Here is a 25026-nt window from a genome sequence, read left to right as displayed (position 1 = left end):
CAGTTAGCCGTAAAATAAACTAAAACATAATTGCCCAGACTCTTCTTCAACAAAGATGCGAAAGGAAACTTTGTACTGTAGCATACTTTAATATAATTCTGTAATTAATATATTGCTTAGTAAACAGAAATGACAATCCCGCAGGGGGGAAGGGCTTCCTTTTCACCATCAGTGACATCAGAGCGGGCGTGGTTCACTATCACCATGACGACAGCGACACCGCCAAGGACTTCATCGTGTTCCGCATCACGGACGGACGCCACCAGACCCGACACAAGTTCCCCATCAACGTCCTCCCCAAGGTCAGGATCAAACAGTTATGCATTCTTATACGCAAGTTCCCCATCAACGTCCTCCCCAAGGTCAGGAGCAAACCGTTCTGCATTAGTATACGTCCTCCCCAAGGTTAGGAGCATTTTTAAATTTTCATTAGTTTTTATTTCATTTTGAGGTGTTTGTTCCCTTCCAGGATGACAGTCCTCCTTTATACCACTAAACCTGGTGTTTGTTCCCTTCCAGGATGACAGTCCTCCTTTATACCACTAAACCTGGTGTTTGTTCCCTTCCAGGACGACAGTCCTCCTTTATACCACTAAACCTGGTGTTTGTTCCCTTCCAGGACGACAGTCCTCCTTTATACCACTAAACCTGGTGTTTGTTCCCTTCCAGGATGACAGTCCTCCTTTATACCACTAAACCTGGTGTTTGTTCCCTTCCAGGATGACAGTCCTCCTTTATACCACTAAACCTGGTGTTTGTTCCCTTCCAGGATGACAGTCCTCCTTTATACCACTAAACCTGGTGTTTGTTCCCTTCCAGGATGACAGTCCTCCTTTATACCACTAAACCTGGTGTTTGTTCCCTTCCAGGATGACAGTCCTCCTTTATACCACTAAACCTGGTGTTTGTTCCCTTCCAGGATGACAGTCCTCCTTTATACCACTAAACCTGGTGTTTGTTCCCTTCCAGGATGACAGTCCTCCTTTATACCACTAAACCTGGTGTTTGGGCCCAGGCCGTAGCGTAACGGTCTGGGCACCGGACTGGTAATCCAGTCGCAGTGTGCCGCGGGTTCGACTCCCGGACCCGACACGGCCTTTACTGCATGTCATCCCCCCATCTCTCTCCCGTTTCCTGTCAGCCTACTGTCTGTCCCTTCAAAAATCAATAAAAGGCGTAAGCCGCAAAAAAATATCTTAAAAAAAAAAAAAAACCTGGTGTTTGTTCCCTTCCAGGACGACAGTCCTCCGTTCCTCATCACCAACATGCTGCTGGAGCTCCCGGAGGGGAGCACGACTCTGCTGCGAGGCTCCGTGCTGCAGGCGTCCGACGCCGACTCCAGCGATGACTACATCCTCTACAACGTGACGCGGTCCCCGCAGGCCGGGGAGATCATGAAGATACCGGGACCGGGACTCACAGGTTAGGACACACGTAAGAACGGAGAACATAATCTATAGGCCAGACTACAAGATAATGTAATCTATAGGTCAGACTGCAAGAGAATGTAATCTAGGCCAGGACCTAAGACCTAATGTTGACTAGATTGCCACACAAAGATTTACATTATGCAGTTAAATATTATGTTAAAAAAGTATTAAAAAAAAAAAAAATCACACCTGTGAGGGGCGCTGCCACGCTCTTATCATCATACATCATCACATTCCGCACAATCAATCAATCAAGTCGTTTTATCCTCAAGTTCTCAAGGCCAATCCTCAAGGCTAATCACTTGTCCTGCGATCCGTTTTCCGTTTTCATATCAATATGTGTCCTCGATTTTCTGTCCTCACTTTTTATCCTCATATTTTGCTCAGCCAATCAAATCATTGCTATGGGGCGCTCAGCCAATCAAATCATCGCTATATGGGGTACACACAAACATACAAAGTTGGGCATAGGCCCTCAAAAACAGTGACGGTATTATTCAACAAAATACTTTTGGTACTGAGAGGTCCAGCAGTTTATAAACGGCGTATATAAATGTATCATAGTGAAGCCAAAAAGTATGTTTCCTCATGTTTCCCCATTATTCTATTCTTCCATTCAGGCTATCCTGTCAGCCACTTCCTCCAGAAGGACCTGTCCCTCTCCATGGTCTACTACCGTCACCTGGGCTCCGAGGTGTTCCACGACTCCTTCGAGGTGGTTCTGTCAGACTTCCACGACCCTCCCAACCTCTCTGAGCCTCAGGTGGGTTAACAATACCTCCTAAATAGACCCGAGACATGAACCGGATAGTGCCTTCCGCACTTCTGACGCACGTCCGCCCTCCCGACGTGATACAGGTCGCTCCAATGAACTGCAGCAGTGAAAGAGTTTTTATATCTATGGTTCTCTCCTTCGTACAGGTGATAGTGGTGCACATCGAACCCGTTCCGGACCAGCCTCCCAGAGAGGTTGCGGGCGCGACCCGCTGCCTGCTGGTCAAAGAGACGGACGTGATCCATCTGACCCGCCAGCACCTCCACTTCGTGGACCAGGAGTCTCCGGACAGCGAGCTGACCTACACCGTCACCTCTCCACCCTTCTACACCGGCCCGCACGGGTTAGCATGTCTGAATGCACCCCCATGTGGCAAAGATGCTCAGTACATGTTTCACTGTTTCACAAACCGGGAAAGCATCTGTGTCATTTTAGATTTTAGCTATTGTATACAGTAGAGTAGGCTTTATAGCAACATTAAGTTTTCAGAAAACTCGTAGGATTTGGAAGGTATTTTGTTGCTGTTGGGCAGAAATCTTTTCTTTTCATAATTATTCGAACTTTTGGTTTTTTTCCCAGCCGCAAATTAACGCCCGACTTGATCATACAACAGCGTCACGTAAAATCATCAAAAGTAGCAGATCTACAAGCTCGAAATGCAGCGTGAAGCGACGCGTTTCAAGCTCGTACTTTTGCTGTTTTTGAATTTGAATCCTGAAAGAGTTTTGAACATAATATGAGCTTTCCACCTGACATATGATTTGTAGAATCTAAACATTTGTTTACTTATCGCAAGTCGATATCGCCATGGCAATATTCAACAATGTTATTGTCATACTGTACGGTTTCCTAATATTGCAGTGCAGCCCTATACTATACTGAGAATAACACAATGAACCACTGTTTCTGTGTTTGAGCAGTGGTGTGGACGCTGGGAGGCTGTTCCTGGTCGACAGTATCCCCAAGTTCACCAAGGACCCCAGTGCACCCGTGTTGAGACTCTTCACCCAGGTAACCAGTGGTGGAAAGTAACTAAGTACATTTACAAGTGCCCCTCACTTCACAAGAGTGTGATTATTTATTTGTATAGCTGATGTACTGTAAGGGAACGGTCACAACGTATTTTATTCCATCTATGAGGGTGGATTCTGCAAATGCATTTGCTGATTTTCAGCAAAATAACAAATGTTAAGCATTGTGAGCTTTTAGATCAGCTATTTTCAATATGCAACCCAGTCTAGAATCAGCCATTACGATGCCATCAAGGCCTGCCAACATTTTTGTCGACTAAATCAACTTTCGATATTTAGTCGACTGAAATTAGACTAACTAAAACATTTCAGATGACTAAAACGCAACTGAAACTAAATTAAATTATATTCAAAATTTGCTGTCAATATCAACACTACCTCACAGTGTTCTATGTTGTCGTTTGGTCTGTGGTCCTCGCAGCATGCGGTGAACTTCATGAAGGTAGCCTACATGCCTCCCAGCCTGGACATCGGCCCCTACCCGCAGCACGTCCAGTTTGTGCTGTCCATCACCAACCAGCTGGGACACACCATCACCGGGGTCTGTTTCAACGTCACTCTGGTGCCCGTGGACAACCAGCCCCCAGAGGTAACAGAATTATACACAGTAACATGTTTCAACATAACACAGTGGACAACCAGCCCCCAGAGGTAACAGAATCATACGCAGTAACATGTTTCAACATAACACAGTGGACATTTACTTGTAACTAGTACTTAGTTCCACCGCTGTCTTCCAGGTGAGGACCAGCGCTCTGACGGTGGACGAGGGTTCAGAGTGCCATCTGGGTCCTGAACACCTGCTGCTGTCTGACATAGACTCCATGGAGCAGAGCCTGGAGGTCCGTCTGAGGAGACCACCTCGTCACGGAGCTCTGTGGCTGGACGGAAGACCCCTGCAGCCGGGCCAGGCTTTCACCGTGGACCAGCTGAAAGGCCTTAAAGTCAGGTCAGATATGATTCACTGTTACACCACCTGAAAAGCTTTGAAGTCAGCTTAGACATAGTCTGGCATAGCCAGACAACTATTCCACAATCTCCGAATGCTACAGTATATAGAGTCTGGAACTACATCTCCCGAAATCCGAGAACGGAAGCTGTCATCCGTTTTCCGTTCACGGAAATATAGTTTTCCAATTTCCATTTCTGATAAGCAGCAAGCTATTATGCTTCATGTTTTTTAATAAATAAATTAAATTAAATTAAACACTTTTGGAGCATAATGGTGGTCATAATGACAACATGCATTTTGTGTATGATATTGTTTACCACAATAATTGTAAAATAGAATAATGAATAATGAATGATTATTATATAAAGTTTGTTTTAGAACTAATATAGTTCCAATTTAGCAGCTTGACATATTGTTTCTGTGTGATGTTCTTGCAGGTATAATCATGACAGCTCAGAGACTGTGGAGGATGTCATTGAATTCACTGCCACAGACGGCATCAACCCTGTCGATTTCACCATGCAAGTGAAGGTACAGCAATTCATCACTACCATTTGGAGGTCTATATAATTATAATCCAATATATTATGGGTTAATTTGGTTCCACGTGTTTGTTTCCATTGTGGTCCTTTGAATCACGACGACTCGTTTCGGCGCTGTGCCTCCTTCCAGGTGCGTCCCGTCAACGACCAGGTCCCCGTGGTGGCGTCGGGCCTGAAGCCCCTCCTCCGCTGCGCCGAGGGGGGGCGGGCGCTCATCACGGCCGAGTACGTGTTCGCCACGGACCCAGACAGCGACAACGCCACGCTGGTCTACCTGATCGCCCGGCAGCCGTACCACGGCGTGGTGCTGAGGGGGAGCACTGTGGTCGACCGCTTCGCCCAAGACGACCTGCTCGCCGGGGACGTCAGCTACAGGCACACAGGTAGGGGGCGCTGTTGCTGTTGACTACCTTTTTTCCACTGATAAACTAAATTAAAACTAAGCTACGATGACTAAGTGGCGGCAGTGGCTCAATTGAAGTGTGGCCAGTAGAGCAGCTGGATGGGAACCGTGAGGTTGTCCCAGACACTTCCCACAGTGTTGAAGTGTCCTTGAGCAAGACCCCTAATTGCTCCCGATGTGCAGGTTGGTGCTTTGCATGGTTTCCTCCGCCATCGGTGTATGAATGTGTGTGTGAAGGGGTGAATGTAATGCACAATCTATGTAAAGGTGTGTGTGTGTGTGTGTGTGTGTGTGTGCGCGTGCGTGCGTGAATCTAAGTAAATGTGTGAAATGTGAATGTAATACACAATCTAAGTAAAGTGCTATATAAATGTTAAGACAAAAGGAAAACATTATAAAATTATATTTAAATACAAATAAATAAATATATAAATCAATAGTGTGAAAGAAAACAGAAAAGTATTAAGAGAATAAGGTGCAAAAGAAATGATAGGAAAAAAACTGCCCGGTAGCAGAAAACAGAAAAGTCTTTATTAGCTTTCAAACGAATGAAAGTTAAAGGACAACTTTAGTTTTTTTCAACCAAGGTTCATGTTTTAGGTTGTTATTAGAGAAACTAAAAGGTGAGTGTTAATTTTCTTTCATTTGCTGCTTTCTTTTGTTTTAGGGATTTTAGCAGTTTTTGACAGGGGGGCGGGGGCATTCGAGCATGGGGCTAAATATGTATTTTTTTACAAATTATTATGGCGATTTATTTTTTTATTATTTACTATAGTCCTAATAAACCCCAAGAAATTACATCTGGCCACAAAAGATCACAGGATCTACTGAATGTGACAAACTGACATATTGAGCCTATACACACAGCCTTCCCCCAGTAGGCTACCTTCACATTCAGTAGATCCTGTGATCTTCTGTGGACAGATGTAATTTCCTGGGGTTTATTAGTACTATAGTAAATAATACAAAGATAAATCACCATAAGTTTTTGTCAAAAAATACATATTTAGCCCCATGCTCGAATGCCCCCGCCCCCCGGTCAAAAAGAGCTAAAATCCCTAAAACGAAAGAAAGCAGCAAATGAGAAGAAATGAACACTCATCTTTTACTTTCTCTAATACTGTAACAACCTAAAACATGAACCTTGGTTGAAAAAAACTAAAGTTGTCCTTTAAATAAGCTTGGAATGAAAATGCCCACTCACTCATGTGCTGTGTCTGTGCTTGGACCGCTACCATATTATTATATTAGACCACTACACTGTATTTTATCTTAACATTCTATACTATACCACTATATATGATTAGGCCCACCCTAGAGTCGGGTTCTGCTTGACGTTCCTTCCAGTTAAGGGGGAGTTTTTCATTACCACCGTCGCACAATTGCTTGCTCTGGTTGGGATCTCTGTCGGTCCTTTTCTCTACATATAAAGTTGAATTGAATTGTGTGTGTTTGTAGGTCAGGAGATCGGCCTGACTCCTCGACACGACACCATCACGTTGGTCATCTCTGACGGGGAGACGGAGAACTGTTGTGGTGCAGGTTGTCACAATTATTACATACTTGTCATACTGTTTCCATGTTGAAAGATGTTAGTAGCTTGTAGCTTGTAGATCAGATATTTTATCATTTCTTTTACCTTTTTTAAAGTGTAACGTTTATAAAGGTGGCCAGGGTGTGTATGGCAATCAAGTGCTCCCCTTCCCCAGTTCAGCTAGAGAGCTGCGGGATCAGCTCGTGAGATTTACGGAAACCAGCCAATCAGAATCAAGTATATGGGTTTTAGAAATTAAGGTATAGCACTGCAAATCATAGAATGTGCATTCACTGTATCACGATATGATATCTCTGAAAAGGCATATCGTGGAGACATTGTATTTTGCATTGCATTGTAGTCTCAACAATATTTTCACCATATCGCCCACCCTATAGGTCCGCCCCACACTGACCGGGGGAAAACAACACCCGTACGGGACAGCCTGCCGGTCTACGACCTGAAGATCACCGTGTTTCCAGTCGATAGCCAGCCTCCTACCCTCACTACAGGTGACAATTAACATGGTTTCATTGTGTTTCCAGTCGATAGCCAGCCTCCTACCCTCACTACAGGTGACAATTAACATGGTTTCATTGCTACAGGAGCGGCGATAAAGGCATTTCAGAACATTCTGTATCGTGGGACTGGATGGGAGCTGTTCTCCTATGCACAGCTTTGTGTGTATGTCTGTCCGTATGAGCACAGAATGTGCTCAACTGATTGGCGGAGCACGTAATGTAATGTATGATGATGTATGATGATAACAGCACACACTACAGCGCTTTAAATCACTGTGGTGTCTTAGTGTAAACACAAAATAAAAAAACGCAGTGACACTTGTTTTCTGCTCTGATCGTTGCCATGTAGGCATAGCTAACATGATGCCATTTTGGTATTACAGGAGACATGTATATTGTGGTATTACAGGAGACATGTTCATTGTAGTATTACAGGAGACATGTTCATTGTGGTATTACAGGAGACATGTTCGTGGTGGATGAAGGCGGGACCACCCCGATCGCCGTGTCCCACCTGAAGGCCTCAGACGCGGACACGCCTCTGGACACGCTGGTGCTCAGCCTGGTGTCTCCTCCGCAGTTCGGATACATCGAGAACGTCCTGCCCAGTCCCGGGTTCGAGAAGAGCAACATGGGCATAAGCATAGGTCAGCATGGACGCCGGGCGACCCTGCACCCCTCGCACCACGAACCCCGGATTTAACATCTGTGCTAAATCCGGTGGTATTTACGCTACATTGATTGTATTACAGTTCATTAATCCAAAATTGTTCATTTTGTCCAGTCATAAATACAGGATCTAAAGTTGTCTCACACACTCATAAATGTGTTAATGTTATTAATATACCATTCATCTCCTACAACATTCAGCATACAGTGTGGAGTATTAGTTTAATTACACTTAGTCTTAGCGTCCTTCTACAGAGATAAATAAACAAGGACTCACTTATCTTCTGTCTGTCTGTCTGTCTGTCTGTCTGTCTGTCTGTCTGTCTGTCTGTCTGTCTGTCTGTCTGTCTGTCTGTCTGTCTGTCTGTCTGTCTGTCTGTCTGTCTGTCTGTCTGTCTGTCTGTCCGTCCGTCCGTCCGTCCATGCAGCCTCCTTCTCCTACAGAGCCCTGCTGGACGGTCATGTGAACTACGTCCAGTCCAGACACCAGAGGGTGGAGCCCACGGAGGACCAGTTCATGGTGTGCGTGTCGGACGGAGCGCGCACCTCGGCCCCCGTCCCCTTCAACGTCCTGATCCGCCCCGCCAACGACGAGGAGCCCCACCTCCTCGCCAGGAACATCACTGTGAGTCCTCAGAGACCGTGTTAGAGCATCGGCATGTATCAGCAAATCGGGGCGGAAATGACCCTGACTTGGTCTCTCTGTGTGTGAGAAGGTTCGAGAGGGAGACATGAAGGAGTTGGACTCGTCCGTCCTGAATGCCGTGGACCTGGACGTCCCCGAAAACGAGCTGCATTTCACCGTGCTGCGGAGACCCGAGCATGGGGACATCGTCATCAACGGCGGGGGGTCCACCGCCCCCGGGCGCGGGGACACCGTCGGGTCCGTCCACAGCAGGAGAGACGCCCAAACACCCGTGGAGGACTTCACCATGACGGATCTGAGAAATGGTAGAACGATACAATAAATATCAAATATCTCATTCCCAATACTTGATTCTGATTGGCTGGTTTCTCATTAGACCACGTGCTAAATCTCACGTTAGTCAAGGTGTGATTTGGGGCCCTAAAGATGAATACAAAATAAATATCAACATCTTAATACCGTCCAATACTTCGATAGGGAGAGGGGTGAAATATGACCCCCCCCAGTCAAAAAACACTGTTTGAAATACACTCGTGCTTTCTAATGTGTGATTAAGGGCCCTAAAGATGAATACAAAATTAATATCAACATCTTAATACGGTCCAATGCTTCGATAGGGAGGGGGGTGAAATTATGACAGGCAGTTATAATATGACCCCCCCCCCAAAAAAACACTGGGTGTTTGAAATAGATACTTGTGCTATCTAAGACACCTTAAATCAGTTTATATCAATCCCAGGTGCGTTATAATTTGCAATTCCATGCTGTATTGGCGTACCATAGGAGAGATAACAGGCAAACGTTAAACGTTAATACAAAAATAACTATAAAACTATTCTTGTAAATTAAGTAATGCTGATGTTTAACTATAATTTAACCAAGTTGTTATATGGTAATTCTATTCAGATTTCATGAATAGACATAGAGTTCCTCTGCTGGACACTTCTTTTCAGTAACAAAGCCGTAGAATTAGGGCCTTTGCAAACGGAGAGCGAGGAATGGACATGTTGTTGCCTGGATCAACGAGGTCTGCGTAAAAACCGAATCTAGGTCTGGTGAGTCGCGGACGTGTGTTCACGTAAATACACTTGCGTTGTCACACCACAACTTCTCTGAGCAAAAACGCAGGTCTCATTGAAAATGAACTATAGGCGCGTTTTATCGCCCCCCGTTTGCAAACATGCATGTTCAGGTCCTTCAGGAAGAGATCAGGAAAGCGTGAAGAGTAGGAATGGCACATCTGTAGTGCTGTCCTTTTATGGGGCAGGCAGGGAGTCCCTCTTGAATGACTGGTAGAAATTTGGTATTTGTTATGTGGGAGACCCCAATTGAATACTTAATTGCGTGTGTGTGTGTGTGTGTGTGTGTGTGTGTGTGTGTGTGTGTGTGTGTGTGTGTGTGTGTGTGTGTGTGTGTGTGTGTGTGTGTGTGTGTGTGTGTGTGTGTGTGCACCCATGCATGACCTGCAGGCATGTCTCTGGTGTACGTGCATGACGGCTCAGAAAACATGGAGGACAGCTTCTCTCTCCAGCTGACCGACGGGAAGCACCAGCTGACCAGACGGGTGACGGTGACCGTCCTGCCGGTCAACGACCAGGAGCCAAGAGTCATAAGGTGGACCGCTAAACTCCTCGTAAAGTGTTGATTTAACTCTGAGAGAGTGAAATCTTTACTTTCTCAACGTTAAAGATAAAGTGCCGTGATTTTTTTTTACTTTTTTTGTTTTGTATGTGTCCATAGAGTTAAAGGTATATTCAGTGATTTCACTTAATTCAAATATCACTTATTTTTTTGTTTTGTTGTGATAATCCTCCCTACTATAGAGTGTGCTGACCATATAAGGAGTTCCTCCCTGTCCCCAGTTAACCCCTGGGGGTCAAAAAACCTTAGGTTTCGTTTTTGACTCTCTATCCTGATTGGACGAAAGGCTGGGTCCCACAGCCAAAAACGAAACCTAAGGTTTTTTGAGTGAAATCACTGAATATACCTTTAACATTACTCTAATTGACCCCCAGGTGTTTTGTATATGTCTATGGAGTTACCATTACTCTAAATGTAACTAGAGATATCACAGACCGCCGTCTGTCGGCCAGTTTGGAAGCGTCGCGGTGGCGACTAAAAGTATGCTAATTAGTCGGGTCGGTCTCTGCCCACTTAGGGCCCAATTAGGGCTGGGCCGTTGAGAACTCTTCTTATCATTCTGGGAACAATGGTTTGGAGGTGTCTCTTACAACTTGTCCGTTATAGGAACAATGGTTTGGAGGTGGATCCAGGCGAGGCCAGGCTAATCTCCAGCGTGACCCTGTACTCCCAGGACGACGACACACCCTCCGCTCACATCCTCTATGTTCTAGAGAGCGTTCCTACACAGGGACTGCTGCAGGTGAAGGTCAAGGTCAGTCTGTCACTTCATTCTCTTCATAGGACAGGAACCTCTTTTGGGGCTTTTACCTTTCAAGGCCGGGAACCCCTTTTGGGTTGTCGTTGCTATATGTACAGAATATAGCAACATTATGTTTAGCCAGCTGGATAACATGTTCACCTACCTCTGCTAGTGATCGTAGTGGAAATTATTTCATGAATAGCTGCCTCTAGGCTGCCTCTAAGCCAATGGGAGACTTACCCATAAAACCCATAGCATGAACGGCATAAAACCCATACTCTGAACGTGAAGCCATATTGGCTGGATACTCTGAACGCTGCAACGTGAAGCTGTGAGCAGAGGCTGAGGCAAATGGACTATAGCTGTTCATAAACAAGAGCATGCTGGCAATTCAGCTTCAGGTAGCTTAGGAAAAGTGTGGAATCCTGCACACTGTCTTCACTTACAGAATTCTAGTTAAGCAGCAACGTTTCGGTCGGTCAGACCTTCATCGGGTATCATGACCGAAACGTTGCTGCTTAAAGGACCTATAACATAAAATTCAACTTTTTCAATTTCTTTTGTGTTTTTGGGGCTCCCATGTGTGTTTTCTATCCCCACAAATAACCAATTTTGAACAATCAGGCCTTCATGTCATATGGGTGTTTTAATGGAAATTGCTCTCAAAAACAGCTCGACTGATTTTGGCCTCATCGTGATGTCATCAATGCCACCCTACTTTGTATAATTCCTCCTTTTCTTCAGTCTTCAGTTGCAAATTTGCATTTCCACTTTGTTTACAATGTCCACCATTGTTGATTTTCCAAGCTGGCATGGAATGGAAACAAGCCTGGTGTTATCTAGCATGAGTATTATAATGACTCAAATATTAAATAATCTGCATATCAGCACCCTCTCCACCTCAGGACATTGTGGTACTGCAGCTAAAACTGCTTTCAAAGTCCAGAAAGAATTGACAAGGCCTGGTTATGTCAGAGTGGTGATTGAGGCTCAAACCATTAGAAATAACTTTGAGGGACATAGACAATATGATTATTAAATATTAAAAGCAGTTTTAAAATGCATGTTATTTGCGCCTTAAATAAAATTCTGTAAGTGAGGACAGTGTGCGGGATTCCAGACTTTCCCTACTCTTCCAGTTCATTTATCCGCCACACCTGTCCCCCGTAGGTGTGCATAAGGACTTTTTTCTTCAGGTAGCCTACCATTTTTTACTGGTATTTGTATGTATGAGCAGTAATGGTTAATTGACACAAAGGTGATTTAATTCAATGTTGTGCGTGTGCGTGTGTGTGTGTGTGTGCGTGTGTGTGTGTCAGGAGGAGGAGGGCGACTGGGTAACGCTGGCTGCGGGACAGAACGTCAGCCAGGAGGTCGTGGACTTGAACCTGCTGAGATACCTCCACACCGCTCCACACAGCGGTACCGCTACCGGACAGCACGACTTCTTTGTCTTCCACCTGATGGACGGAGAGAACCGCTCGCCATCGCAACACTTCCACATCTCCATCCAAGACATGGACAAAGGTAAGAACCTCAACACTTCCAACATCTCCATCCAAGACATGGAGCCTGTGTGGAGATTGCATGCATGTTCTCCCCGTGTCCCCTAGGGTAGGTCAAAACAAACAAAAAAACTAAAAACAAACATGCAAAGCAGGAGTGTAGAGCCAGGATTACATTAGATAACTGACACTGAGAGAAAATCATGGGTTACAAAAATCGTGGGATAAAAAAAATCAAAATAATAATCTTGTCCTCACTTTCCAAGGAAACATCGCCGTCTTCACGAGGCCGGTGAGGGTGAGCCGCGGGGACCGCGTGGTGCTGACCACGGACGTGCTGCTGGCCACGGACGGCTCGGACCAGCCGGAGGCGCTGTTGTACGCCGTGACGCGCCCGCCCGCCCACGGCCACCTGGAGTACGTGGCTCACCCGGGCCTCGCCATCTCCACCTTCAGCCAGATGGACGTGGCGGCCAACATGGTGGCATACGTGCACGACAACCGCGCAAGCGCCTCCCTGGAAACCTTCCAGTGAGTGAGGAAACCCCGTAGCGCCCGATAGGGTATAGATAGACTGGGGTCTTGTGAATTAGTCAGACTTGTTTCTAGCAAATCTTGTCAAATCGGGGGGTCCGTGGGCTTATACATACGTATCAATTTGGATGTCCTTGGCACTTAACAAGTCTTGAGAGCCACCAACCGCCACTCTGTGGCGCGTGCGTCCCTCCCTCTGCAGGTTCGTGGTCAGTAACGGCGAGGCCAGCCGTAACGGGACCCTGGAGGTCCATGTGGAGATGGTGGACCGCGTGCTGCCGTCCCTCACCAGGAACGAGGGTCTGACGGTCCCCCGGGGGGCCACGGTCACCCTGGACGCCCACAGCGTGACCCTGAGCGACCCCGACACCCCCGCTGACGCCCTGCGCTACGTCCTGGTGCAGCCGCCGCAGTACGGCAGGTCGGACATTAAATTTATTATCCATGATTCATTGTATTACTACAGTACGGCAGGTAGGACATTAATTTATTATCCATGATTCATTGTATTACTACAGTACGGCAGGTAGGACATTCATTTATTATCCATGATTCTATACATGCAGTACGGCAGGTAGGACATTCATTTATTATCCATGATTCTATACATGCAGTACGGCAGGTAGGACATTCATTTATTATCCATGATTCTATACATGCAGTACGGCAGGTAGGGCTGCAACCGTACCCTCCTATGCCCAGCTTTGTGTGTCTGTCTGTGTGTATCATGAAATGTGATGATTCGATTGGCTGAGCACAGAATGTGATGATGTATGATAATGTACGATGATTTAAAAAAAAAATACAGTAAGGCAGATTTCTCCCTCTGTCATTTCCTCGTATTTCTAGTTAATTGAAATAATGTCATGCACATTTGCCCAGTGCATAACCTACTGCAGGCCTGGTTGACTAGATTTAGAAGACATTTTGAAGGTTTTGCTTCTGAAATCTATTATTTACATGGAGAAATCCCGTCATTTAACATGCATCTCAATGGGTGAGAAGGACAGCTTGACCTGTCTCTTCGCTGCCAACGTGCCTATTGGACATTCATCGGTGGTTGTTGCTATCATCTGCTCTACAATACATTATGTTGCGCTATGACAAAATAAACCCATAAAACCAAATGGACCCGCAAGGGTCTCTCGAGAATTAAAGATCTATCTATTTGGTCCATTTGGTTACCAACTCTTATCATTTATCATTTAGCTGCATAGGGACCACCTAGAACCCCTGGTTGAGAACCACTGTTTTAATCAGTTCGATTAACTGGTGTCTGTTGTTCGATTAGATCAAATTAAATGAAAGTGTTGCATCCCTGTTGACCGGCAGGCTGCTGCTGAATGGCACTCCGCTGCCCCCCGGTGGTAACTTCAGCCAGAGCAGCGTGCAGGACCTGGAGGTGAGCTACGCTCACGGAGGAGGAGCCTCGCTCATCGACCGCTTCTCCTTCACCGCCGCCGACACCTCCAACCGAGGCTTCTTATTGGACGGACGGCTGACCACCGAGCCTGTGTTCTTCACTGTCCAGGTAGGTGTCTGTCTGTCTGTCCGCAGTATCACTCTTGATAGGCAGCTGGGAGTCCATAATAGAAGTCCATGGACTTAGGATCATTATGGTAATTATCAGAACATGGAGGGATGTTTTTCAGTATAAAAGTGGTGGTATTAGAGCTTGTTTGTTTGTGTGTGCATCAACGGAGCGGGGCTGTAGAGTATCTGCTATCTGCAGGGCTGCACACAACTTTTTTGGTCTAGTACTCAGAAGAGCACCTGGAGGAGTTGCTTGGTGCTCCTAAAATGCGGCGACCCGTCTCGCCGGATGGATAAAAGAGGGATGAATAACTTATAGCAAAACAATATTTATTGGATGAGTGGGGAGTCAATGGAGGGTATTGCAACTCTAGATTTAGCCCTAGAATGGCTCTTGTTGTAGATTCATCCCATTATTAAAAATATATAAATTTGCTAAAATCTAGGTCCATGTGTGGTCCAGCCCTATGGAATGCATATTATAATAAAAACAAGTTAACAACTTAATACTTCCTAAGGATAATATGATATGAGCATCAAAGCAATATTTAGATTTTTTATTATTTTGTATTTAAATAACCAATCTACTAGCTCACAACGTGTTGCGACACGTTGTGAGCTTGCAGATCAGCTATTTTTTTAACATGCGACACATCGTACGGCGAAGCATACATCAGGCTTCCCTAGTTCCCTTTTGTTTTTAGCTGAGGCGACGTACGTAGTCAGACAGTCAGACACACATGGCTCCTCGGTGAAAAAATAAACAGTGTACACTACCCGACTTTACGATAATAAGGCACAGTATGTCGAGACACGGTGTTCATGTTGGGCAGCAGCAGTGCCAGTCCGCAATGCTTTAAACTCTTCCCACTCCACTATGTCGGAACTAAAACCTTAGTACCCGTACTAAGGTTTTAGTTACGATAATAAGGCGAGAGACGCTAATATGGTTTCTGCCTCGGATTCGGGTTTTGAGACGGCATCGCACACGAGCAACCATGCTGCTCCAACAGCCGGAAAACAAACACAAGCACAGCGGCAAATTGGAAGAGTGCAAAGCATCCAAAGCATGACCTTTTACACCGGGGACTACAGTAGTTTGCTATCTGAAACGGAGAAGACGAAACTATTTGTGAAAGGTTTTCCTGTCAACCGCCCTCCGCCTCCTCCCAGGCTCCTAGCAGAAAGAAGCATGGATCCTCCCCCTTTTGAGTAAGGACGCGCTGTGATTGGGCCAGTAGCCACTTTGAGTGGCAGTCGGTGGAAAATGCTCTCGCCACAGAATTTACTAGTATTCTGGCCATAATAATCATTCTAGGCGGCCCCGGCTGTTGGTACGCAGAAGCGCTTCCCGGCGCTTGATTGACAGCGCATTTTGAATTTTGATGACGCATGCGCGGTGGCGCACCACTTATGTGCAGCCCTGGCTATCTGCGTGTCTGTCGTGGTCGACCGGTCTGGGCCACATTTTTTTACCCAGTCCAGCCCTGTTGTACACTCAGAGTTATGGATGGGGGGGGGGGGTGTCCATGGCTTAATGCATTCCAAACTGGGGATCCTTGAAATAAGATAAATTGAGCCTGAAACTGACCTAAAAGCTTTCTTGCAGATCAAGACTCTGGACACGTCGGCCCCTGAGGTGGTCAAGCTGCAGCCCGCGTGGAAGGCGGAGCGTCTGGCGGACGGCCGCTCAGGGATCTACCTCTCCTCCAGGGAGCTCCGAGCTCAGGACGCGCACAGCACCGAGGACGAGCTCACCTACCGCATCGTCAGACCGCCGCACTTTGGCTACCTGGAGAACACTGTCACAGGTAGGAAACACCTACCACACTGTTAGGGTAGGAAACACCTACCGCACTGTTAGGGTAGGAAACACCTACCGCACTGTTAGGGTAGGAAACACCTACCACACTGTTAGGGTAGGAAACACCTACCGCACTGTTAGGGTAGGAAACACCTACCACACTGTTAGGGTAGGAAACACCTACCACACTGTTAGGGTAGGAAACACCTACCACACTGTTAGGGTAGGAAACACCTACCACACTGTTAGGGTAGGAAACACCTACCGCACTGTTAGGGTAGGAAACACCTACCACACTGTTAGGGTAGGAAACACCTACCGCACTGTTAGGGTAGGAAACACCTACCACACTGTTAGGGTAGGAAACACCTACCACACTGTTAGGGTAGGAAACACCTACCACACTGTTAGGGTAGGAAACACCTACCGCACTGTTAGGGTAGGAAACACCTACCACACTGTTAGGGTAGGAAACACCTACCACACTGTTAGGGTAGGAAACACCTACCACACTGTTAGGGTAGGAAACACCTACCACACTGTTAGGGTAGGAAACACCTACCACACTGTTAGGGTAGGAAACACCTACCGCACTGTTAGGGTAGGAAACACCTACTGCACTGTTAGGGTAGGAAACACCTACCACACTGTTGGGGGAAGCTTTCCTTACTAAACAAGTAAAATACCAACCATTAGTACAAGCCATTATACATCTATTCTAATATAGGCTATACGTATTTGGCAGCTTGGGCATGTCCACAGCAGGCTTGTTGTCAGTGGCATGAGGATTATAGGGTTGTCCAAGTGTAAGGCAAAGCAGCTTGCAACATACTGTTCAATCAGTTTCTGTACCCATGATTTTTTCCCAGGTGTAATATGACAGACTGACCAATGTTGACTGTGAATAAGTTCATGTGCATGTACATTTAGGGTTTGTTTGGATTCAAGCACCGAGACACATACAGTATCTTGCTTCGAGTGTGTAGGACATCAGAGGCAACTGAAAAATATTTGTGCCCTTGATAATGTATTTTATAAATGTGGACTCAAATGAAGAAATGTAAATGTGTGTGCATGTGTGTTCTTTGCAGGTGGTTTCGTCCACCAGCGTTTCTCCCAGGTGGATCTGAACAGAAGGATCATGGTCTACGTCATCGACCCGTCCAAAGAGGCTCTGTCCGACAGTCTGGAATTCACCGTGTCGGACCCTCTGGGGAACACGGGACCCTCACATACGTAAGAACTATAGCGGGATGTCCGATATTTACTTATATATATATCCCCATTGTAACAATGGCATGCGGAAGTGCTCATTCTATCTCAATGGGATAGTTACAATGTTTGGAACTATAGCCCATCGGCACCCGCTTCGCGGCGAGATCAAAGCGTGTCGCCACTCTCTTCACTATTCCACTTGGTCTGAACCATTACTTAGATGCATTGGTCCAGTGTACTCATAGTGTACTTATTGCTGACAGACTAGACATGCAGTGGTCCAGTGTACTTTATGTGTATTATTGCAGACTGGAGATGCAGTGTGTCAGTGTGGAACTGGGTGTATCAGTGTACTTATTGCGTGCAGACTGGAAATGCAGTGTGTCAGTGTGGAACTGGGTGTATCAGTGTACTTATTGCGTGCAGACTGGAAATGCAGTGTGTCAGTGTGGAACTGGGTGTATCAGTGTACTTATCGTGTACTTTATTGCGTGCAGACTGGAGCTGCGGTGGTCCAGCGTGACGCTGAGTGCGTCCGTGTACCAGGTGTGTGAGGACCAGGGCACTTTCTCTCTGGACATCCTACGCACGGGCAACCTGGCCGAGTCCTCCTACGTCACCGTCAAGGTCCGCTTCTCAGCAGTCCTACACAACTATGACTTATGTGATAATTATTGTAGGATTATTAAAAAAAACGCCTTCTAAATCCTGAGCTAAGTTTTCTGAAAAACGTCAAGTATTTATAAAAAAAAGGACAAAAAATGTATGCTGCTATATACTGTATACAGTAGCAACAAGAGCCCCAAAATGGGTTCCCATTTTGAAGCGTAAAAAGTCACCAAAAGGACTTACCGTCCTAAATGGACTAGCTTATAATATACATGTTAGGCCATATACTTGTTCCTTTGTACTTGGAAATGAGTGAGCACAAATTATCGTTATCGATAAAATAAAATAAATAATGATTCATAACTTTTGGAATAGTTATATTACAGTAATATTGTGCGGTTGTCATAAAACCGTAAGCCTTTCTGAAAACTAAAAAAGTTGAAAACTAAAAACATATGGCTTTAAGTATTTCTATAGGTGATTCTCTCAATCTTCTTTCATGACCCTAGACGAATGAGATCACAGCAACAGCAGGGAAAGACTTCATCACCAGTCCCTCGTCCCTCGTTCAGTTTGATCCAGGTACGCACACAACCACTGATATTTATACGCATGGCGCGCACGGCACGGCACGCACGCACACACGCACGCACGCACGCAATGTTATACACACACACAACAACGCTGCTACAATTTGCTGCTCTGAGGGCAGTGTATCATTACTGCTCTTAGGGCAGTCTAATTCTTTCTCTGCTAAGTATGAATATGTTCGTTCGTACCCCCCAGCTATGGGACGTTATCCGCTAGGTACGAACATAAAATGATTCCTACACAGCCTCCCCCCCTCCCTCGTCACCCCCAGCTATGGGATCTTTCACTGTGACATCACATGCTGACGTCACTGTGCTGTGTGTCCTAGGCGTGTCCAAGCGCAGCTGGCAGGTGGACATCAACCAGGACCGTCTGGAGGAGGCCGAGGAGACGTTTGAGCTGAGCCTGGTGTCTCCCGAGGGAGCCGTGCTGGGCAGTGTGTCTACGGCCATGTTCACCATTGTAGACACTCAGAGAGGTGAGTGTTAAATCACCATCACAGACACTCAGAGAGGTGAGTGTTAAATCACCATCACAGACACTCAGAGAGGTGAGTGTTAACTCACCATCACAGACACTCAGAGAGGTGAGTATTAAATCACCATCACAGACACTCAGAGAGGTGAGTGTTAAATCACCATCACAGACACTCAGAGAGGTGAGTGTTAAATCACCATCACAGACACTCAGAGAGGTGAGTGTTAAATCACCATCACAGACACTCAGAGAGGTGAGTTTGGTGTCTCCAGAAAGAGCATTGTTCATTTTACCCACCGCCTGAATCGTCTTTTGACGTATTTTTGAGGGGCCCCTCCTATGCCCAGCTTTGTGTGTCTGTGTGTATACCATGGAATGTGATGATTTGATTGGCTGAGCACCGGATGTGATGATGTACACTGTACATCATCACATCCGGTGCTCAGCTCTTATACTGTACATTGTACAGTATAAGAGCTCCCCTAAACTTCACACGAGTGTGATTTTTTTTGTCTATAATTATTGATTACATTTCATATCATTGTTCTGCACCTGTCTGTGTCGCTCCGGTTGCCGTGCAATGGAAGTAAACAGGAAAAGACCGGAAGTGAGGAAAAAAAGTCAGCTGGCTTATGATGTCTATTAGAACGGATTCTTTTTAGAATCCATTGATCTCGCATTATTTTTACAGGCTGAAAAACAAGCTTGATTTGCGACTCATAACTAAAGCGTTTATGATCACGGTTAGAAAATGTATATTATGTTTTTGGGTACATTAAATAACATTCGGGGGACACGTTACATAGCCGATTTTACACCCCCTGTCTCCCGTTTCCAAGTGAACGGGTTTCCAGTTGACTTACATTGGTGGCATTTATCAAGTGCGTATCCAGCCACTAGATGGCACTGATGGCGGAGTTAAACCTAATTTATTCTGCTTGTTGGATGGAGTCGTGCGCCAACAATGGCAGAGAACGAGAATAGCCGAGCTAACAAGCTCACAACACGTTGGTTGTGAGCTTGTAGGTGCGGTATTTTTGTGGGCGTGTGACACCAGAGTATGACTACCGGCCTTTATGGTGGCTGAGTGTGACACAAACCGAAACCGACCGTTTCATATTTCAAACCACAGGACAATGTGGTGTGCAGCGGGACCAGGGGAGGCTTCCCGTCCTGGGAGGCGAGGAGGTGAAGTTGGAGCCCTACCCTCCACAGCACGGATCCATTCAGCTGGAGAAGCTGCCCGTGGACGCAGACGACACACAGTCCCAGCAGGTTATCTGGGCCCGCGGGGATACCATCCCTCGACCCCCGCCTGCCCGTGGAGATGGCATGCCCCGGCCCCCTGCTCGCGGAGATAGCATCCCCCGGCCCCCTGCCCGTGGAGATGGCATGCCCCGGTCCCCCAAAGCAGCACCCGATCTGCCCAAGAAGAATCTGAGAGCCCTGAGCAACCCGAAGACCGTACGTATACCTGTTCCTTTATGACTTGAGCGTTTTCAGGGTGGAACAGCAGTAAAGCAGCTGGCCACCACCGCATAGTTGACCCTTTGCTAAACCCCACCCCAAAAGGGATTGGCATTGGACACCTCATAGCTGTCAATGTTATTTTGCAAGGCCACACACTCACCTGAGAGTGTACAAATGGAACCAAAGCCGTTCTATTTTTTTTACACTACATTATCATTTGTGACATTTGTGCCATCGTGGCATTGAGGCTGTTTTCTTTTTCCTTTATTTTTCATCTAAATTGATCTGTAAATTGATCTTAGAATTAAAATCATCTCATTTCAAGCTACATTTCACTTACATGTCAAGCTTAACTCGGCATGTAAACATGACATAAATGCCGTTAGCCTAAATTGGCTAATTTAATTAGGCTATTTCCTCAGCTTGCTGTATCTCTGCAAGACATTACTCTATAAGCCATATCTCAAAAACCAGTGGGTCAAACTGCCAATATGTAAATTTGAAGCTATGATTCCCTGCTTTCATATGACTAAAATTAATACCAATAATAATCCAATGACATTGTTGTACAACTGAAATAAGTTGACTGAAGTATAACACACCTCTCTAGACTTGACCTTTCCTTATCCATGTATTTGTCATCCTCTAGATTGCGCCCACCTCAGTATTTAACAACGGAACAGATGTAATTTACACGGTAAGCATCAAAGACCCTCCTCAGTGCTTAGAAATGTACAATTGCAATTTACAAGTATCTTAATACCCACCACATTGGATTTATCAGGGACGTCTGTCGTGTCTTAGGAATGTCCGATATCGTACACCTACATGTTTAATCTCTGGTGTTTAATCCCACCCACAGTACCACGGCATCACCGACATGCGAGTGGAGGACGACACATCTCCGTCCAGGAAGGGCAGGAAGGCCAAGGTCCGTGTGGTCAGCAGAGTGGTCAGCGGAGGCAGCCAGGGCCGTGGTCTGACAGCGGTCACCAAGGCCAGACCAGGACCAGGCAGAGAGGAACCTGGACCAGCCAAAGGACAGGTGAGACCTCAGTTACAGCCTGTAGACCCTCCAGAAAAATGAGATTATGCCATCGCATAAATTACCGCATAATCAGCCAAATGGTGCAGAATATATAGTGTTTTCAAAAATCACGCAAACTACCCGCATATTTCACAACTTCCAGCATATTTCACTGGATAGAATCATATCATAAAACCCTGCATATTTTACAACCTTTCGCATATTGCGCATATTTCAAAACATACCACAGTATGCATATTTCATCGCAAAATCAAGGATTTTAACCGGCATAATCTAGGACATTTTCTGGATCAGAGCTCACTTGAAAATATCAAAAGTGCTTACAGTCCAACCATCCGTTTTTTTAGTTTTCAGTTTTGTTTTACATTTACATTTAGTAACGATACTACAGTACTAAACGAGTTTCCTCATTAATGTGCACGTTAATTTGTGACGTCTATCAGGTGACGGTGGACACCAAAGCCTGTGTCCCCGAGCTGAAGGGCCTGCTCCACTTCAACCACAGCATGAGTCGACTGTTCCACTGCAACGGTGTCAGCTGGAAGCCATGGACTCCTGATGAGCAGGTAGGGAGGTGTCAGCTGGAAGCCCTAAGCTAAATTCCAATACCCAAAATCTCTGCCACTCGCTCACTTCCCACTCGGTCACTCGGGGTCATTCCAGCGTGACCCGGAAATGGTTAACGTTCCATTTGTTAAAGTGCTCCATCGAGGAGGAGAGTGGAGTCGAGTGGAGGAGCCGAGTGGGCTCTCCGAGACCACATAGACTCTATGCGGTCTTGGAGAGCCCACTCGGCTCCTCCACTCGCTCTATGCCATAGAGCGAGTGTACATCAGGTGCAGGCTCGGTGGGGTATTTTGTCTCCTCGCAGCGGATTTCCGCATCACGTGTACATGTTTTTTTCCTTCTCCAGTGACATAAGTCCGCCTCCTCCACATGTGGCACAAAAACACTGCTTGAAACCCGATACTATGCACCCCCGGCCCCACCCCACCCCATCCACTAGCTGCCGGCCGGCTGACTGGCTGAAGTCGCTGACCCAACGGCCAACACACACATGCACGCACTGTTCAACTGTTTGTTGAAGAGACACATTTTCGCTGAATGAATAGAGCTTCAGAATGATAAAGTAGCCTATCTAGCCTACTTATGTGAAAGTGAAAGGACCACAACAAGCCATTGGCTTTATTGCGTTGTGTGATATAAGCATAATAAAAGTAGGATATATAAATTAGGCCGGCTATATTGTGCGCACCTCAAAAGCTGCTATGAATGACGGTGACAAAAATGTATTTATTTATATGTGGACTGAACTGAATATGTAAGTCAGAGAGACTATACCTAATTCCTGTTATAGTGTCCGTTATTTGCAAAGACCGCGGAGGAGGACTGACTGTCGGAGGAGGAGGGGGGGGGGGGGGGGATTTATATGTGTGCGCATCCTGGCGCTTATTCACTATTTCAGGAATAAATAGCCTTGCACATGTTACCAATACATACACATTGGCCTCGGACCCTCGGTTACATTACATGTACAAAATGATGAATTGTCTATTCTGTAGACTGTACGGCTCTGTTCGGAGTTCCAGTGATCCAGCTGTGTGACACCACTTTTGCTTTGGCAATGTTAACGTATGTTTTCCCATGCCAATAAAGCCCTTTGAATTGAATTGAATTGAATTGATACACGTCATTAGTGATCGCGGAATGTGCCGTCACTTTGAAATGACAGCGTAGTACATTCCCATTCTAGAGGAAAATTCGACCACCACTCTGTCCTCGCATAGAATCCTCTCTTCCTCCTCGCTGGGGGCGGAGCCGAGGAGCGAGTGGAGGACGCGAGGAGAGTGAGCGAGTGTGAAAGTTGCGGTATTGGAATTTAGCTATGGACTCCTGATGAGCAGGTACCCAACCTCGCGTCACCAGACTTTCCACCCAAAATTGCCTGTGTGCTCCGGATTAGGCGTGGTCACCCCTGTTGGTTTTTAGTCTTGCCAGTCACTACGAGTTGGAATAATAGATAGATATATACCAAACAAACTATTCCAAGAAGTTCTTGAAGAAACGTGTCGGGTTCTTATTCCGCATAAAGGATTTTATTGGGTAAGCCCTCCGGTTTGGGGCTTCCGGCCTGATGACTACAAACCAGTGACTACAACATGACATAAGTTATCATCCGCTCCCGAACAGATCAGAAACCCAAAAATGATATGCCTCCCAGGCTACCAGATATAAGAGATGCCCATGAGTCTCTGAGCTCGAGTCCGAGTCTGGAGTCTGTGGCTTGAGACTCGAGTCTGTAGTCCAATGCTGAAATACAGTTATGATCCATGGCACAGCACGGCCACAGAGTCGGACACCCTGCTGCTCAGATGATATGGCTAAGTTAGGAAAGGCACAATGTGCTCACACTGGAGGGCGCTGTTAGCTAACCTATGAACATCAATGGTGCCGATTACTCTCCTGAGCCCCAGAGGCACGAACACATTACGTACATTTTAAATCCCAGACTTTACCCAAGTACATTTTTAATTCCAGACTTTTACAGAGTATTTCTACACTGCATTATTGATACGTAAGTACTTTTCCCTCCACTGATGGTACTACGGGTCATCATGTCTTCACATGCACAGATGGTGAGTGCTCAGCTGTGCCTTCCAGACTGGACCTTCCACGGTGGTTACTGCTACATGCTCAGCACGGAGCGCAAGGCCACGTGGAGCACTGCTAACCGCGCCTGCAAGGAGAGGTGAATTATGGAAATAATACATTTTATATCCTGCAAGGAGAGGTGAGGACTAGGGATGGAGCTGGAGGGATAATATCGATCAGGCTTATCGAGCCCACTATCAAGGATTTGTTGTTATTTAGTGGAAAGACAGGAGACGACAATACATTCTGAACAGTATCCTTTACTAGTGCCTTAAGGGCCCCAAATACAGTAGCCTACTTTTCTAACATACAGAAGGCAATTGACCTTTTTACCATTGGAAAATATATTGAAGAAACAGTTATGTGGTTAATGTGTGTAGTCACTTAACAGTGACTACAGCACTGGTTTGCAGGTATCAATTCACTTTTAGACCAACATGTTTGTGCCAGCATGGGTGAATGATTAGATGTATTGTCTTGATCACTTGTTTCAACATGACGTCATGGGCCGCTATGCTCGATAACAGGCTTGATAAGCCCAAAGCTTATTGATACCGGGTACTCAATAAGCTTGTTACCGTATTTTTGGGGGTTTTCGGGTTTCGAGCTCCATCCCTAGTGAGGACAGCTGGTTGTGAGGAATTATATGGAAAGAATACGTTTTTATATCCTCTGTGAAATTGTGTCTGCCATGGCCTATAT

At 46.0% G+C, this 25026-nt stretch overlaps 1 protein-coding gene across 1 annotated transcript in view; it reads left to right on the top strand.

Annotated features, from left to right (window-relative positions):
• frem1a (Fras1 related extracellular matrix 1a) overlaps positions 1 to 25026 on the top strand; it is a gene marked incomplete at its 3' end in the record, with an annotated part of 37478 nt that overhangs the window by 11200 nt on the left and 1252 nt on the right. Inside the window, exons 9-38 of the mRNA XM_083789552.1 lie at positions 145 to 302; positions 1236 to 1422; positions 2051 to 2193; positions 2352 to 2548; positions 3126 to 3216; positions 3658 to 3825; positions 3977 to 4185; positions 4626 to 4719; positions 4861 to 5113; positions 6592 to 6675; positions 7066 to 7179; positions 7650 to 7835; positions 8286 to 8482; positions 8574 to 8808; positions 9973 to 10117; positions 10751 to 10898; positions 12206 to 12413; positions 12658 to 12922; positions 13128 to 13346; positions 14258 to 14456; positions 16068 to 16269; positions 17354 to 17498; positions 17975 to 18104; positions 18596 to 18668; positions 19006 to 19155; positions 20287 to 20618; positions 21274 to 21321; positions 21487 to 21669; positions 22116 to 22238; positions 24306 to 24421. Of these exons, the coding sequence (XP_083645678.1) occupies positions 145 to 302; positions 1236 to 1422; positions 2051 to 2193; positions 2352 to 2548; positions 3126 to 3216; positions 3658 to 3825; positions 3977 to 4185; positions 4626 to 4719; positions 4861 to 5113; positions 6592 to 6675; positions 7066 to 7179; positions 7650 to 7835; positions 8286 to 8482; positions 8574 to 8808; positions 9973 to 10117; positions 10751 to 10898; positions 12206 to 12413; positions 12658 to 12922; positions 13128 to 13346; positions 14258 to 14456; positions 16068 to 16269; positions 17354 to 17498; positions 17975 to 18104; positions 18596 to 18668; positions 19006 to 19155; positions 20287 to 20618; positions 21274 to 21321; positions 21487 to 21669; positions 22116 to 22238; positions 24306 to 24421 (5002 nt within the window). The remainder of the gene's footprint in view (positions 1 to 144; positions 303 to 1235; positions 1423 to 2050; positions 2194 to 2351; positions 2549 to 3125; positions 3217 to 3657; positions 3826 to 3976; positions 4186 to 4625; positions 4720 to 4860; positions 5114 to 6591; positions 6676 to 7065; positions 7180 to 7649; positions 7836 to 8285; positions 8483 to 8573; positions 8809 to 9972; positions 10118 to 10750; positions 10899 to 12205; positions 12414 to 12657; positions 12923 to 13127; positions 13347 to 14257; positions 14457 to 16067; positions 16270 to 17353; positions 17499 to 17974; positions 18105 to 18595; positions 18669 to 19005; positions 19156 to 20286; positions 20619 to 21273; positions 21322 to 21486; positions 21670 to 22115; positions 22239 to 24305; positions 24422 to 25026) is intronic.

This window comes from Protomyctophum parallelum (genome assembly GCF_964188405.1).
Source record: "Protomyctophum parallelum genome assembly, chromosome: 18".
Taxonomy (NCBI): Eukaryota; Metazoa; Chordata; class Actinopteri; order Myctophiformes; family Myctophidae; genus Protomyctophum; species Protomyctophum parallelum.
The sequence above is the reverse complement of the archived record's forward strand: the minus strand, read 5'-3'. Positions and strand labels throughout refer to the sequence as shown.